The sequence below is a fragment of the Parasteatoda tepidariorum genome, chromosome 10, assembly GCF_982258835.1.
Source record: "Parasteatoda tepidariorum strain Cologne lab strain chromosome 10, Ptep-v5.0, whole genome shotgun sequence".
Classification (NCBI taxonomy): Eukaryota; Metazoa; Arthropoda; class Arachnida; order Araneae; family Theridiidae; genus Parasteatoda; species Parasteatoda tepidariorum.
In genome coordinates, this window is record NC_141764.1 from 14,679,547 (window position 1) to 14,698,328 (window position 18,782).

The window sequence follows — 18,782 nt, forward strand, 5'->3', positions numbered from 1 at the left end:
TAAAATTTACAGTTAGAGGCTTTTTCAAACGTAAGAAATAAGTTTAATATACATATATATTTTTTTACCTTAGAAAAGTAATTTCCAGATTGTTTGTTTGTTTATTTATTTTTCATTATTAACTGTAGATGGCTCTTTCTGCGTAGTCGGCGTAAAATTCATTTTATGGTGGCGGAAAAAGATAAACATTGCTGAATAATTATACCTCACGTCATTATGATGGTTACTAATTGCTGGAAAATAATATACACGACTTTCGAAAATATTTATGAAAATTCTAGAACTTCTTTCATAATTTTTTAATTGAATTCTTTTTATAAAAATGGGGGTTTTGTTTTCTCGATTTCGAGTAAGTATGAAACTTATCTTAGCAATATTAGCTGTCATAAACTGGTACATTTACTACTGACACACAGACCTTGGAAATATAACACATTGTAAAATCCTCAGTGATTAACTTCAGTAAAATATCTGTATTTTCTTATTTCTTTACTAAAAAGACATTATTTTTTGCTGTGTCAAAGCAAAAACAATCAAAAATAAGTAAAATTTGCATGTTTGCTTACACACTTTCTTTTATAGATTTAAAGTTTATTTTTATAACGAAATAATGACCATCTTAATATATATTATATTTGTAACATCTTGTCTTATATCTATAAGCTGATCTTGTTTACAAATATATATAGTTATGCCCATCTGAAATAATTAAGCTAATACTTTTTACTTGACTAAAAAAAAAATGTATAGATTTTTTTCCCCTCTCATTATAATATTTAAATTTCTCTGATGAATACTAGACACAGTTTCTGATGACCTTACAAACACACCTGACACTCTGCCAAACTGCTTTGTAGAACTTAAGTAGTTTGGATTTATTCCAGGTCCTATCTTTAAATAACTGGTCTTCTGCCTTGAAATGATGGTCCTTGTTTATTTAAAAGATATATTACTACAGATTAAATAAATAAATTTCCTTCTGGATTATTGCATAAAATATATATTTGTACAAAAATAAAGAAAATTGTTTTACAAATTATGAAATGAAGAGAAAAAATAAACATGCATTTGAAAAGTGATAAGATAACTAAAAGTAATTATATAGATAAAGATTTTATTAGAAAAATAAATCGTTACATCAATTTTAATTAATTATATCCATGTCTATAAATATATATATGTGTGTGTATTGATATTTTAAGATATAATTATTTTATAATTGTTTTTTATACTATATATATAATATAAATTAAATCTTACCAGTATATTTGAATTGAAAATTTAAAATTCTGACAGTGTAAGCAGTTATTTAGTTTCGGAATCAGAGTGGCACCTAACTTAATTTTTACTCCTTGAGAAGGGGATAAGTACCGAAATAAAAAATAATATGGGTTATAAATTTATTGCTTTGCTGTAAAGATAAATTGTACACTGAAAGAAAATGCGTTAAAGATACTGTAGAGGAAAACAAAAATCTTTGTTAAGTTATGTTAATTCTTGTTCAGGTGCATGTGAAGGAGTTTCTCATTAAGAGAAATACTGCATGTAAATGCTAGTTTTTCTCTATATATTTCTAACTAGGACCTTTCGTTCAAATATTTCAATATATTGTTAATTACTTCTTATATAAATAGTCACCGCCACGGGTAAAATATTCGTCTACCATGGTTTCAGTCGTGGTTCGATTCCACTTGATAAAATGTGGATGTCTAATCAAACTGTATTTTTTCTTGTCGTATATTAATGGTTCAGATTCCTTTTTAACAAATTGTCTGTAGTGGTATCTGACCTATAAAAAAGCTTTAATGTCCCAAAGCTGAGAAATAATTTGCTATGTTTTCTACTCTATTTTTGAAAAATTTCTAGCCTACTGTGAATATTTTTCTGTATTTTTCCAGATATTTTCCTTTTTTAATTCTCGATAATGTTTCTTGAGACTCCGGATAAATAATTTTTTTTAAGTTATGTATTTTTACCATCAAGTAATTTTTTGGTGTAGTTATTTGTTTATCAAAATAAATAGCAAAATTTTAATGTTTTTTTTGTTTGTGTTTTAATAATATGTTTACATAATGTATTTGTTGAAACAAAATTTAAGTAATTAGTCTGTAGTGTATTGATTAATTATAAAAAAGTCATATTTTAAAGTGGTAAACTAAATGCAAAAGAAATTTAATTGATTTCATAATAAAAAATTTTTAAGAAATGACCAAAATTCTTCTGTTAAGTTATCTATTTAGCAAATAGTTTAAATTTAATTTATCACTTATTTAAATGGCTTTAAAATTTTCTTCTTCATGCTGGAGATTTTGTTGTAGCCTATTAGATCCTGCCAATGTTCCATGAATTAAGTAAAAATGTTCTGAAGGTTTTAGCAGAACACGGTTTCGGTATTTTTAAGGTTTTGCATACATACATTTTTATATCACAAAATTACGCAATTTATATACTGGAAAACGTGTATTTTAAGTAAAACTGATGTAGATAGAAAAAATTTGCTCTGCCTTTTTTATTGACTTCCGTATAAAGTTTGCAATACTTTGGCTAAGTTTTTTTTCTTCAGAATAATATTTATCAGATGCCTTTCTTGCGCATTGTAGTGGAAAAAAATACTTATGATTTTTCTATTCTCATTTGAGAATAATGAAAAATAAAGAGTAATGAAGTAAAACATTTGGTTTTCTTTTCTGCAGAAATATTTGTTCTATTTTTTTATGCAGTAATTACTACTGATTTCCACATAGATTTTAAAATTCTATATTTTTAATATTTTATTTATTACAACAACTGAATAGAACATGCATTTGAATAGAACATGCATTTAGGTTCGCCTGATTTTGCTGTCAGTCTTTTTTCCCCCGATAATAACAGCTGCGGATTTCAGAATTTTTTATTATTATTATTTTTTTAATGTGATGAGTATATACAAAATGGGAAAAAAGAAAAAATTATTCCGTTTCCCCTTTACAAAATGTGAGAACATCGCCCATAATATTAGAATAAAAATATATTGCATATTCAATTAAAAGATAGTTTTATTTTATCCAAAAGTTTTTTTTTTGTTTTAAAGTTGACGCTTTTGTTACTTTAAATTAGTAACATGTGTATTTGTTTTTATTAAAATCATCTAGCAGAAAGATATTAGTACTGGACAGGTATGTCGCAGAAAACCTGAAAAAATTCTGCCATAGGGGTTTTGATAAATTTAAGATTGAGTAAAAACAATCTTTAAAAACACAAATCTGTAAGATTAATTAAAACTAATATGTGTTTGGGTGCCACAAGATACACTTTCGTCAAGGGGATAAAATGGCCGCATCATCTCTATAAACTATTCATCACATTTTAACTTACTAATGAAGTTGTACTTTGTAACAATGAAGTACATGTAGGTTCATGTGTTTTTTAAGTACACGTGTTTTTTATTTTATGATTTTAAATGTTTTTTCTCATGCTTGTTTTTACTAAATTTTTTACTGTTAATACTTACTATAAAGTTTTTATAAGTCTTTATGTTTGTGATTTTCAGTGCACATCTTACAATATATAAAAAGCATAGAACATATTCAGGGGTCTGACCAGGCCAAATTTACTGGTGTTTAGCAGTACCTTCACAAATTTAACTTTAGAAAAAACGGTAGTTTAACGAAATACTTTTTCTTAAAATTTTATTTTTGTATCCCATAAAAAATGATAAATCCATATTGTTACCATATTTTTTTGTTGATTTTTTAATATATAATTTTTGAGTTTCACAAATTAGTCTAAATTTTTACAAAATAGGTTACCTCTCAGAAAAACCTAGACAGACCCCTGATATTGTTTAATTATGTATCTGTAAGATTTTATTAAACAAAATAGTCAGTTTATACAGAAACTTTTTTTAAGATCCTAAGTTTATTGTAAATGTTTCTTCTGAAAAATTTGAACATACCTGGACTATGTATTCCCCAAAAGCTCAGTATTTTTGCCATCCAAAATTTTTTTGCTTAAAAAGAATTTTTATGTTTTTTTCCCTCATTTTATTCATATTCATGTTAATTGTGAACAATTATTATTTGTATTTTTTTACTTGCTTTTTTTTTTTATATGAATAATAATTTGTATTATTTTTCTATTTTAGTCTAAAGCATCAACTAAAGATTTGCTGGATGATATCCAGAAAGTAAATGTTACTTTTACTAATTTGTATTTAAATTTGTTTTATTCATAATGCTATTTATCAATGAAAATTTTTTTTACTTGTTAAATTGTGTATCTTTGCTTTAAAACTTCTTTTCAGTATTCCCTAATTTTTGATTTAAACAAATATATAATTGATTATTTTTACTACAATAGCCAATCGTTTTTAGGTCATTTTCAGCAAATGAGGCTATTTTTAGGCAGTTAAAACAAGTAAAGAAATTATGTCAGTAATTTTTGAATTTTTTTAAAAGGTTCTAGACAGAAAAACATATAGCAAATATTAAAAAAAATACTAAAATTGTTATAAGTTCTTACTAAAATTAGTTTCAGCTAATAGAAAAACCTATTAAGAGTAGTAGAGTAATAATTACAGTGAATATATTTAAGTACAAGTCAATCCCTTTGCTTTAAAAATAACAGAGAGAAAAAAATCTTTTTTATTAGTTTTTAAAAACATTAAAATCAGAATCAATGATGAGATTCAAATAATTCAAAAATTGGTAATCTTAAAATATTTTCTGTATTTTTTAGAAGAAAAAAGTAATTATTATCAAATTCAATAGGAATATAAAATATGATAAATAAAAAACATTTATTTTAATGTTAAACGTTCTCAGTAATGAAAAATTCAGATAAAAAAAAACAAGCTTGTTTTAAATTTATTTTTGGTTTGAATATTGCGAATTGAAAAAAAAAAAAGTGGTGTTCTCCCATTTTGCAGAAAAAAGATAATTTGAGTTTAATTCCCAATAGTTGTTGATTTTAAATTAACAGTGCAGTATTTAAATGTTTACCTACAATGAGAGTTTTTGCAGAACTACCTATGTAAAATAAATTAATATGAGTAAATTTAACTTAAAAACATAACTTAAAAACTCTTGAAATTGGTTAAAATAAAATTGAAAATCATTATTTCTATGTTCTGTTAGTATTTAAAATTAGCAATTCAATTATTGAAAAAATTGAAGTTTCTCAAACATTATTTTTATATACTTGTTAAAGATACATAAAACTTGCTACAGTCAAAAGTACTATACCAAGAATAAGGTGCTTTTCTAAATTTTATTTTTTCAATTCAATTTTAAATTTATTATTATGTTACTTAAGTAAACAAATTTGCATTGTATGTTTGAATATGGTATATTCATTATTGTAACATTTTCTAATTACAATCTTTATATTATATTTAAAAAAAATAGTTTAAGAAATATTCAAGATTCATTTAAAATATTTTTAAAGCGTTTTTTTTCTTCCTCTTTATTATGCAATATGCCAATAAGAACATTGTTACATTTAAAGCTCCATTATGTTAAAATGAATGACAAAGTAGTTTATTCTTTGTTTTTTTCTACCATTAAAACTAAAACATACCTTTACTATTATATGTCTGTTTATATTTATAGTGTCCATTTATCAATTTTATTCCTTTTCATTATTCTATTAATTTTAATATTTTAATTGAAAAAGTTCATTGTCTTGAATATGTCCTTTATATTAATATTAATATTTGTATTATATAAGAGCAATATTAATATTTGCTCCTTTATATTAATATTTGTAACAATAAAAAAAATGATACAGTAAGTAATGTAAATACTGCTGAACTAGAAATTTTTTATGCACACTGACTATCAAGGAGGAAACTTCTGTTTTGCATATACTTCTAAAATGCAATTAGATGTTAAATGCTTATTACATTGTTAAATAGAGTTGTAAAGTAATAAATAAACTTACTTAAAATCTTTAGTTATTACACTGTTTTATTACATGTGCCTTTTAATGGAAAAGTGAATATTTTTTGTCAAATATCAATAGTTAAAAAAGATGATCGTTAAATACTTTTTAATAGTTTAGTTACTTTTAATTTGCCACTTAAAATAATATCTAACATTTTCCTTTTTAAGTTAACCTTATAAAAAGTATCCTAGTTTAAACCAAAAAAATATTGGTTTATACCAAAAACTTTTTTTTTCTGACCCTGAATTTGAGTTTTGGTAGTTAAAGGAAGGTCCTATCTACCTCAAATTATCAAAATTCTATTGCAATACTATGATTTATTAGTTTTGTTACCTAATTTTGTTGCCCATCTTAGTAAATAATTAAGATTGATTTTCTTTTTCTTTCAGGAAATTGATTCTCTTTTGGAATACAAACACAGCACGGAACTACAGCAAAAAACACTGATACGATCTTTAGTTTTTTATTCAGTACTATTTTATATTATAATTGCAGGGTTTTTCCTGTTTTATTCATACCCAATCACTACAAAAGATAAACTAGTTTATGCCATTCCTTTTCTTATATTCCCAATTTTGTAAGTCAATTTCAACATTACGATTTCTATTTACTTGTATGTTTTATGAATATTTATTAAGACTTTTTAAAATGTTTTCTGCTGAAATATACTATACCATGTGTTTAGGGAGGAACAAGCTTTCCTTCATCAGGTAGTTAAAAATAGTAAGGGGAAAAAAATGAAGAATGGTAGAGAAGGAGGGTGGAAAGATTCAACTAGCAACGGGAATTAGAAAGACATATATGATGTCTTAAGAAGTTTTAAAAAATATTCATGTGTTCTACACAAGTTTTGTATTCTAAAAGTTCTATGTTGTAGTTTTTGCTTATTTTTCTAATTATTTTTAGTAGTAGTATGATTTATAACCACTTTTTTTTAAAAAAAGAATTATGAATCCTGTTTGTTCTGCTAGACTTTGAAAACTATAGGTCCTTAAGACTGAGGACTTTTTGATTTCTGAGTCTTTTTTTCTAAATGTGGGTCTCTATTTAAAATAATACAAACTTCTAAATACACGGATAAAAAATAAAAATGTTTTATGATAATGTGATTATTAATTAATTCGGTTTTAATAATTCAACATTGAATTAAAACTAAAATTTCCATGCCAATTCAACACAAAATTATTTATTTTCATTTTCACTTTGTGCTATTTTAAAGTTTTATTTAATTTTGCCTGCAGTTTTGCACTATTTTTTAAATTTTTTATAATGGTGAATTACATATTCTGAATATGCCATGTAACTTTTTTCACATCCCCATTAATTTTTGGCACATTTAACGTGTTGTAGTGTTTAAGCGGAATTGCTTGTAAACTATTTAAAAGTTTTTTTTTTTTAACACAAATTCTAACTGCATGTTTTATTATTAACAAACTATTTTTGCTCTTTCCATAAGAGCATTAATTTTCTTTTATCAGCTTCCATGAAAAAAATACTTATATTTTTTTCATGGAGTTTGTGCTTTAAGTTTTGATATTATATTTTAGGTTGTATATTTTGAAAAAATTTCTCCAGTGGTATTTTGTTCAAAAAATTCGTAGAAATGATGAGAATTTATTTGATTTGAAGAAAAGAAAAAAGTCTCTTTTAGAGTTTGCAATGGAGACTGAAACATATAAAGTTGTGAAGGAATTGTTGGAAAAATATGATCCAGAATATCATAGAAAGGTAAAATGTAATTCCAATAATGTCAGTTTTGCTTTCATTTGCTGCTAATGACATGCAAAATGTCTAAAACAATAATCAACATTTGTAAAAATATTTCTAATTGCTTAAGCATTTGCATGACCCTTGAAGCAATAACTTACGAAATAAAAGCAAATATATCTGAGTTTTTAAACTCTGCAAACAAACAAGGTCGAGATAATTTATTCAATTTAATGAGTATGCAGCTAGCTTTGAATAGTTCGTAATTAAAATATTTTAATTAAACTGTAAATATATTAAATATAAATATGTTTATATTTTATTGTTTATTCTGTATATGCTATGGTTCCTTACATAATTTTGTTAAAATTTAGAACAGGCAAATAACTAAAATATTTTAAAAGTTATTAAACATTTTTAAAAATTGCCAATTTGGCAACATTTTCCCACTTAATTGAAAATTATCAAAATCATTGCCTTATTCCCATCTTTTGCAAATTTTTAAGAGCCCAGATAATGCAGCATTGTTGTAAATTTTTAAGTATTAAAAAATTTGACACACAAAAGCTCAGCCCCATCTCAAAACTGTGACTTTCCTCCATATTGATGTTTTGTGCCATTTTCAGAATAATGATAGAGGGCGCTGTCTAAAGATAATCCAAACTTGACCTAACTGTCGTGAGTAACTGTTGCAAAATCACAGCAGTTATGAAAATAGCATATTATATGCAAAAAGCATCATTTCATGCTACTGCAGGGTATTCAAAAAACAACCTCAAGTCTAAGGTCCCCAAGTATATGCTCATTTAATATTTGGAGATCCCTCAAGCACTTCAATTGGGCTGTTCACTTATCAATATATAGGCTATATACTATAGTTGCTTCACTGGTTATCTGTCTTAAAAGTATTTTTTTTTTTGCAATTATGTTTTTTTCTTCCAATATTGAGTTATTGTCCAATTTAACCACTCGAACAGCATTCATTTTCTTCTGATAATAATTAACGCTAATTTTAGAGCTACAAGCTACTATAAAAGTCAACCTGAACACAAAATAATGTAATTTTTTAAATTATTTTTTTTCAAACTTGTAAATGTTAATTTCTTTTATCTGAAGCTCACAAATATTTCATTATGTGTGTCATTTAAATGAAATTGGAATGAGGCTATTTATATTGACTTTCTAGCATAACTAATATTACTTTAATACTTTCAGGTTTTTGAACCAAGACCTGCAATTCAAGCAGCACCACAATTATATAGAGGTTCTTTTACAGAACTTGGTAACAATTTCTGCTTTGTAACTTTTTTGTTTTAATAATATTTTCTATTGATGTTTAAATGTTTTTGTTTCACTTAGCAGAAATCTTCCTAGAATTAATAAAAAAAATGGAGCTTCTCTTTCTGAGCTCCATTACTGTGTTAAAATTTTAAATTTAAAAATGTGTTTCTTCTCCTTTTTTTTTATATTTAAAGTAGATAAAATTCAGATAACAATATTTCCCTAACTTTTACAGCATTTGTATAGGCTTTGAAAAAGGTCTAAACTCATAAATCAATTTTTAATATCTTTAAAAATTGTATAATTTTCATTTTTGATTCACAGAATCGTGGTTACCTTTAGGTTTTTGAAATGCTCCAATTTTTTTTCTTTTCTTTCATACTTTCATGTTCATAGCATTCTTATTTTTTTGGTATCTTTCATAAGAATTATTTATTGTTTTAAAAAGTTTAGTAGTGTCAAGGTTGAAAAATTAAAAAAATTTTTTTTTTTCATTCTACTTTTAAGCATGAAGTCTGATTTAATTTTTTTGTTCAAAAATAAAATTAAAATTTCTTAAAGTATCTGTACAGTAAAACAAATTATCTAGTAAATGTTTTCCTTCTATTTAATATGTTTTAAATAACACATATATTTGCTCGATTTTTACCCTATCACTTTTGATTTCTTTTGTCAAATTTTCCCTGAATCTAAATTGTTTGTTAAATAAAATATTGTATTTATTAAGCTGATTTTCTTGTTAATATATTATTATTTTAGATTTAAGGCGTCGAAACACATCTCCTAAACAGCCATCTCCTCCTATAGCCTTAGGAAACACTGCTGGAAAAACGATTACAGTTAACAACACAGCAGGTGCTCCAAATATTTTTCCTATGTTTACAGCCAGACCCCCTACTAACCAACCTTACCCCCCTGCATATTTTCAAAGGCCTGGCCCAAGATTTGGTATGTTTGTGTGCTAGATATTTGACATCATAGTTTTGCATGCGTCAGAATACTTTAATTACTAATCCAGTACACTTTATGCATCTCTATACTGAATTATATACTGATAATTTTACTCCTTATTTTACCAAAAATATTTAAAAATTGTATTAATTATCAGAATTTAATCTTATAAAATAAGTGGTAATTGTGCCACTAATAGAATCTTTAAGATACCATTTTATTCTTGGAATGTATGTAACTGTGTCTAGTCTTTCTTAAGAAAATTTCTTTATATTTTTTTTTGTTGTTAAATATACATATTTCTATGTTGCATATGCTTTTTATTATTTATTGTTATAATATCTGTGATAAAAACTTACCCTCTTGAGTTTTTTCTTAGTATTTAAAGAAATTTTTTAAAAAAAATTTAGGCATTTAAAATTAGACATTTAAAAAAAAAATTTTTTTTAAATGCCTTTTTATTGATTTTTGCATGTATTTTTTTATTATTTTATTGTTTTAATACCTAACTGCTTCACTCTGTAATATCTGTGTGAATAACTAATTCTCTTGAGTTTTTACATATTATTTGAAGAAAAAAAAACATTAAGAAAAAGACTATGCATGCTTTTTATTATTTCATTATTTTAATATCTGTGTAACTCTGTAATATATGTGCCAATAGCTAATGCTCTGCAGCGTTTGCTTAGCATGTATTTATTTCGAATCAAAGACTATTTTTTAGACTTTAATCATTTAAATCTAAAGAATATTAACCTGTTGAGAGCTGGCTAAATATGAATTAGGTTTAAAATAAGTAAATAGGTGTTGAATGAAATGTCAGAATGGTGTTGGACAAATATCTTCTTCCTAATCCCCAAAATTAGCAGGGCTAAACAATGTCCATGAAATTCATGACCCGAAGAAAGTCGGTCACCAAAAGTGGGTTTTCTAGAATGTCCCTCTTGTCCAGTCCAAGACAGTCCAGGATATGTTGGGGAGAAGCCTGCATGTTGTGACACCTGGCGCAGTTTGGGAAGATTTTAGCGCTAATACAAATATAAATGTATTAAGTATTATAAACTTTGTTTTAATATGAAGCACTCATAAAATGTTGATCAAAAAATTCGATTCATATGGTAAATTTTTATTTAATGTTATAATTGAAAAAAAAAATATTCTTGATAAATAAGTTTTTGCATGAGTGGTAGATCCTTTAAATTAGGATTCAAAGTATTTTAGACTTCTTGATTTCCAATTCTATACTTAATATGTTATTAACTTATCTAAGTAATTTTTTAACTTGTTTATTTAATTAAAATAGGAAGTAAAATAAATGTAGAAATAATTCTATTCATAATGAATAAATATACTCATCAATGTTACTAAAATAAATGTAAAAGAAAATGCAGAGCTGTTTGAATATCAGTTTAAAACTAATTAAATTTAAAAATAAATTTTATATTCATGGTTGAATTTTTAATAATTTTTTTTACGCAAAGACATTTTTATGTTTAAAAAATTAGTTTTTATCAATTATACTCGTTGTGACTCAATATGTTATTTATTTGACTAAAAAAATTTTTGAAAAAATATCTATCTCTAAATTTAAAATAATTATTAGTTCAAATTTAACATAAAAACATGTTTTAATGCATGCTTTACATACATAGATATTTCTAAGATTTTAATTTTTACCTTAAACAAGTGTATACCAAGATTATGCTGCCAATTTTTACTGTTATAGAATTTCAAAATTTTGTGACTGGTGCCTTAATTGTTATTTTATGAAACCTTTGTCTTTTCCTGTAACAATAGTATCCAGTTAGACTTATTTGAATCTCAGTAGAAACAATATATATATTTTTTTTTAATTAATCTGAAAATTTAGTTGTAACAGTCTCTTACTCTAAATTTCAAAAATTCTACTGCTTGACTTCATTTAACTTCCCTATTGCATTTTGTAACTTCTGTCTTCGGAAGATTTTAATCCAGTATTATGAAATTAAGTAAGGAATTAAATTTGAAACTTGTTTAGGATTTTAGATTTTTGTAAACTTTTAATGTTGAACTTGTTAAGAACTTGGTAAGTTTGACCATGAATTCTGAGTTTAAATTTTTTTCCAAACAGGAATACTCTTGGACGCTTTTAGTATTATTTATGTATTTTTTTAATGTATTATTAATAATTTTTTTAAAATTGAAAACTGCATACTGTTTTTCCTTTTTACTTTTTATCTCCTTTTAACTAGATTGTACAAATTAATTGACTTACAGATCAGAAGAAATATTACCCTTAATGACTTTTAATCTAATGATCATATTTTCTCTTACTAAAAACAAATTTTAATTGCATAAATGATTGATTTTAAATAAGTTAACTTATTTAATAGCTAACTTATTGAATAAATTACAGAAACAGACATAAAAATGTACTTTTTCTGAATAAACATGCCTTATTTTCATCAGATTTTGAATCTTGACTTTGAAAATGTGTATGTAAAATGAGGGTGTAAGCAGCAAAATATTATTAAGAGAGGGATTGAAAGTTTGAACCCCAGAATGTTAATTTCACTTTTTGTGTATTTTACCTTATCTCGAGTTCAAAAAACTCTTGTATGTAATTATGAAATTTTTTTATTCAGAGACATTTCTATGTTAAATAATAAAAATAAAATTTATAATTATTTTATTTAGTGATAGTGAAGCAAAATTTGAATTAAAAGGTATATGGAGTTTGATTTTTCCCTAATACTTTCCAAGTTATAAAATTTCTGAAAAGCTGTACTTTTAGATTTTCATTTCTTAAGAACTATTTGATCAATTTTGTTCAAATTTTGTTTATGGCATTTAAAATTATATAGTTTGTAAGGTTGGGAAAATTTGAGTTTGAAATGGTGAATAAAATTTTATACAAAATTTAGGAAAAGTACTTTTGAGTCTATATTTGCTAATTAAGGATTAACAATTAGTCTGTGAAATTCCACTCATTAGAACAAAAGTTATTTAAGGCAAGCTTAGAAAAAACTGAGTTTTTCTTTTTCTAAAAAAAAAAAAGTTTAAAAAAAATGTTTCTCTGTGGTGTAAACCAGGTTTTTTTTCTTCGTTTGTTTTAATCATTCAAAGTGAATGGTTATATAATATTTTATACTCTAAATTAAAAGTAATTAAAAACTGTTTCATAAAAGCTTTTACAATTGTTAATCAATAATTTCAATAAATAATTGCCCATTTATGTTCCATGAAAAAAGAATAAATGAAAATTTTGAATATGCTGATATTATTAGTTTTAAATTCTGCTTAACGTTGAAGATCTAAGAGTTGTACTAGTAATGTATTTAAAAGAGTACGTTCCCCTTTGCTAGCTAATTATGTATAAAATGTCTTATTTCAACATTGTCATTCTTAAGCATTATAAAATTATAACATTAGTATAATTTAAAAAGGAAACTTGTTTTAATTTTTTTACTATTTTTTCAGTTATACTTAAACTAAAAGTATTGATATTAATTGGTTAAAATTTAAGTTTTTATCCATTATTATTAATTTATTAATATTAGGTTTTATTATTAATATTAAGTTTTTATTCATATTATTAAGTTTATAACATTGTTCTATGTTGTTACCTTTGGTATATTATGTCTTTTAGTTGGATGCGGTACTGCAGACTCTGACTTCTGTATATTAAACTCTGGAGAGAAGCAGAATGCTTATATTTCTCCCTCATTCTTATTTTTTCCTCACTTTTGTATTGTCTTTACTACCTTTAATTACGTATATTATTTTATGAACAATTATTTATTTTTTCTTACATTAATTTAGTTTTGTTTTAGTAGAATATAATATAGCTTAGAACTGGCAATTTTGCTATAAAATAATTCTAAGTAATCAAAAGTTTAATTCATATAATTATATAAGCTGTAATGGCACATTTTAAAGAAAAAATTATTATTTTTTTTTTAATAATATATTCACTTTAATTCTTCCTCAATTGATTTTAATAAAGTTTATCTATTAAAATCTATATAGTTGAAATATCTGAATTTAACCAGCTAAATTGTTCCCAGATAAGTCTTATATTTCAATTTAACTTTTGGCTCTTCTGGTTGAGAGTGTAAATTTCAAAAACATATTGATAATAAATACTATTGTTTCATTTAAGTCTGGAAATTTTTAAATTTAAATTCGCTATCTTTATATTCTTCTCATAATGTAAATATTTCTTAAAAAAATCTATATGGTCAAATTGCTATTAAGCAATTCTAATGTTTCAAGTAAAGATGATTAATGTAATAATGTTAACTTCAAAACAATTTTATTCAAGCATTTTTTTTTTAGTGAGGCCTCCAATGCCACCTATGCCAAGGCCTGTTTTACCTCGGGAAAGGACCATAGTAGATCGCTTAGTCGATTATGTTGTGGGAGATGGTCCTTCAAATCGATATGCTCTCATCTGTCGGCAGTGCCTCTCTCACAATGGAATGGCTCTAAAAGAAGAGTTTGAGTACATTGGTAAGCTGTATCTTCCTTTCTGAGTTTCTTTATTTGTGTCTATCTTGTCAATTTGTTTTTATTTTTACTAGAGTTATTTTTCCCGTGAAGTAGAAATTAAATAGTTTTTAGTTAATGTTTACCATTTTATTCTATTTTATAACCGTCATTGAACGGCCGACTCAATTTTTCGATTTACACATACTATTGTTAAACTATGCAGCCTTGTAATTTTGAAGACAGTAATCCTGAAGACAAGAGAATTCTTGGATCAAGTGTTAGGAGAAATCTGTCTTCTTTTTTTTTTTTCTTTGTCAACATACATAACTTAAGGTTTTAACCGATTACGGTTTGTTATCTCCTTGAAATTACAATCCCCACCAGTTAATAAATCAAAGCTGTTTTTCACTTTTGCTTTATCTGTAATACTCACATGTATACAAATACATTATCCTTGCAAATCTTTTTTTTTTTCTGTATGTAGATGATGCGTCCCACAGTGGACTGATCGTTAAGACACGGTTCCCAGCAGATCACCAAAGTCAAGCATCACTGACTGCGGTCAGTGTGCGGGTGGGTGACCACTTGGATCAGTCTGCGTAGGGACCGAAGGTGTGCGGTATTGGTCCTTGTTAAACTGTGCTACTGTAAAGTGCTCGACTTCGCGCGCAGGTCGTGGGGCTACCGAAGCGGGGGTGCTATCCCCTCCGCAGAGGATCAAAATTGTGATGGCATGTCTTCGGATCATCCTCCGGGATGTTTCCCAGACCGTCGCCAATAGCCCATTGTGCAGCTCTAGTGCGACGTAAATTAAAAAAACATACGTATGTAGATGATGCCACTAAATTAAGATGAAATATTTTGTTCTTAATAGAATTTTAATGCTGAAAGCTAAGATTGTCATGCTTTTCATGAAAATCACTAAAAACTAATTCTATATTCTGTCTGTTTTGTATTGACTTGATACGAAAAAAAGTTAGGAAACATTATTGATCAATAACTATTAGTTTATTTTTAAAATATATTTTTATCACAATGATAGTCTTTTCAGAAATCATAAAACTTGCAAATTGATTTCTCTAAAAAATAAAGCACGGCATATTAAAAAAGGTATTTTAAAGCCTAGTCGTCTTCATGAAATGTTCTTTCTTATGTGTCATGCTGCATCTTCTTGAAATAATGCAAAATTTCTATATTTATTTTAATGTGAACATTAATTCTTAATGCTCCAATGAATAGCTTTCAGGTGTTGCTACTGTTTTCAATTTAACCCACCTAGAAATCAGCAACCACCCCCTCCAAAACTGACTTTGCCTGCTCCTACAGCTCCCCCAGCAATAGAAGCTCCTTTATCTGGAAGGTCATCTACTAGTGGGGGTAAGTCTATTTTTATTTTCAATTAAATGATGTCAGTGTGTTTGTGTAATAATTATATACTGATTGGTGTAACTTTTTTGTCCCCACCCTTCCTACATTTTTTGTATGTTTTGTTTTGATTACTTTTTTAGTATGTTCTTTTTCAATCATACCTAAGTAACTATCACGCAAAACTGAATTTAATGTAATTCAATGTATCAATATTATTTACTAAGTATCAATATTATTGACCTAGCAGAAAATAAAATTTGCCTCTGTATCATTTGACTTTTTATGGAGAATATACAACTGCAAAGATGATTGTGTTCCGGGAAGAATCCGGATTTCCGGTTCTCTTGCCAACCTAGATCCAGAAATCCAGGGTTCAGAAGTTTCAACACATCATCAGTCACATTTATGTATAAAAATTCTTGTATATTTTATTTAAAAATATTAGAACTAGAATTTATACTTGGCATCTATTTTATTTGTAAATATTTTTTTCTTGCAGAATAGTAAATGGGATTCGAGATAAAAGTAAACTTATACATAATTATTAATTTAAATTATGCTGCATATAATTTAGAATTTTATGTTGTGAAATTTATAGAGACATTATTTTTTTGAAATGCGTCATTAATGATTTTCCTCAAGAAATGTTCAGCATTTTTGAGAAGGACTCACAATCACCCCAGCACTGTTTTTAAGAATTATTTCAAGTGTAGATAGGTGTTGTTAGTTGAATTGGTTGTATTTGGCAAAAGATAGTTTAAACTAGGTATGTGACAGATATTCACCCTATTCACCATATAATCAGCAATAGCCTAATTTTACAATTATTCAACATCAAATACAGCCTAAAATTATACCTAAACAAGGCACATCTGGCAAATAATTTTAACACTAAATAATTAGTAAAAAAAAATGTTTGTTTTAAATATTAAAATGGATGAGCTAGTTACAGAATTAAATGCACATTGATTGTTGTTTAAATAGTATCAACCTTTTCAGATGAAATAGTCCATTTATGTATTTATTCTTTAATATTCATAAAAAGCTAAATCCATGAATGGATTTTTTTTTATTATTTAAAATGGATGAGCTAGTTATAGAATTAAATGTCACAAATGCACATTGACTGTTGTTTAAATAGTATGAACCTTTTCAGATGAAACCGATGCTGGGAACATTAGTGATAACGATAGTTCTCCTATCATTACACCGCAGGAAACGAGTGTTGCAGATGATAGTCAAGAATTTACTCATGATTTAACTAACCAAAGGCTAAGTATCAGCTCAGATGTATCTGAAATACAAGCTAACTTAGTTGAAGATTTACCCCAAACTTCGCCTGATAAAAAAGATGAAAGTTCGACTCACGAGGAAACATTTGAAGCAGAATCTTGAAAGTATCACTTGAGTGCTTGCTTACTTGCTGCCAAATTGCACAGAGAAATATTTTTTTAAATTTCTCAAAATAGCAAAAATCTTTTTATGAAATTTTTCACTTGAAGTGTTTGTTATGAAAACGTTTTAAAAAAAAGTAAATTATTTTTTCAACCTTTGCTACAAGAATCAGTTTAATCCCGTGTTTTTAACCTGACGTTTATTTAATAATGGGGTAGGTTTTTCTGCTAGTGTTTTTAAATTTAGATACCTATTTAATTTTTAACTTTAATGTATATGATATAAATTTATTCTCTGCAGTAATATCATATTGTAAGGCTGCATTTGTTTTACGTCACTAAAATGTTTTTTTAATGCATTGAACTCTCGCTACTACGATATTTAATACAACAATAACTCCCTTTATTACGATAATTTTTAGTGGTCCCGACAAACTTGCATCTGAATCAATGTCATGCTCCTCTCAATTTTACGATATTCTCTGAAGCAATAAACCCCTTTAAAACGATTTTTTTCTTCCAAATTTCAACTTTATTTTCTCCATTTATTATTTGTTTTCAAGTAATGTTTAAAAAAAATCTTATTTTATCATCTTTTGCCATCTTTTCTGACAAGACTAACTCCTGACCACCCCCAAGAGTTACATTCTTAGAATTGCCTCCCCTATCTCTTAAGAAATCACAGGTGTAACATTCCTATTTGATTTCATTTCCCTTATGATAAAAGCTGATCATGAGTCACAAATGACCACAAGCATCACATTAACACCTGAAAGAGAATTTTTTCTGTCGTGGGTGGGTGGAGTACCATGAACAAACGAAAATAATTTTCGTGTGTTGGCTTCAATGCATACTTTGTTGGTTGACTTGATAGTAAAAAGAAAAAAGAATAAACAAACAAAAATATCAGATTATTTTCAATAAAAATGGTTTTCAGGTATTTTTACAATTTAATTTCCGAATTTATTTCAGTTGTTTTTAACATTTAACCAAAATTAATACTCTGCAAATTAATTTTTTATATAATATATAAATATATTTATAGTTAATACATATTACACAGTAAAGTTTAAAAAAAATCTTATTGTGCCCCCAAAGTATGTAGGCCCTCGATATAACAATATGTCCCTCTATAACAATATATTTATTTGATCCCCAAAATATTGTTGTAGAGAGGTTTTACTGTATTTATTAACTTATGAGTATAGATGCAAAATTTATCTCTGTTTGCAATCTTAGTTTGTTATGTATTTTCTCATCTAGATTAAAAATAGTATTTATTTTTAAATTATAGTGTAAATAATTTAGCGTTGTTATTCTTTTTGTATTTTGATTATGAACATTTTATGTTTTCAGTTTTAACCTAGTTTATGATACAAGCGTTTCAAAAAGTATATGAGTTAAAAATAAAATTGTGTTCACAAAAACACAATGTTTCATTTAAGTATTTGTATCTTAAGTGAATGTCTTGTGTGCCACTTCAAAATATTTCAGGAATTCTAATCTCAGAATTTTAATAGAATGTTTTTTATCCCATGTTATTAAAACATGTATTTATTAGTACAAAAAAAGATATTCATCGTTTATTACATGTAGAAACCACTAATTTAAAAAAAATTATGAATCAATTTACAAAAACTGCTTCAAAGGTTTTTAAACTTTATAAAAATACTTCATTATGTGTTGATA

General features: G+C 26.0%; 1 protein-coding gene across 2 annotated transcripts; it reads left to right on the forward strand.

The window, feature by feature from the left end:
• The first annotated feature begins 117 nt into the window (after positions 1–117).
• LOC107455685 (endoplasmic reticulum junction formation protein lunapark-A) lies at positions 118–18,505 on the forward strand. 2 transcript variants are annotated; one of them, XM_087153856.1, is made up of 9 exons: positions 118–349; positions 4,124–4,165; positions 6,312–6,499; positions 7,470–7,650; positions 8,845–8,911; positions 9,670–9,765; positions 14,179–14,352; positions 15,571–15,708; positions 16,856–17,997. In XM_087153856.1, exons 1-9 carry the CDS (start codon positions 323–325, stop codon positions 17,092–17,094), a joined length of 1,152 nt encoding a protein of 383 aa, XP_087009982.1. In that variant the 5' UTR covers positions 118–322; the 3' UTR covers positions 17,095–17,997. The 2 variants fall into 2 exon arrangements, with proteins under 2 accessions (XP_087009982.1, XP_087009981.1); XM_087153855.1 differs by having other exon boundaries at positions 121–349; positions 9,670–9,858; positions 16,856–18,505.
• Positions 18,506–18,782: the final 277 nt, after the last annotated feature.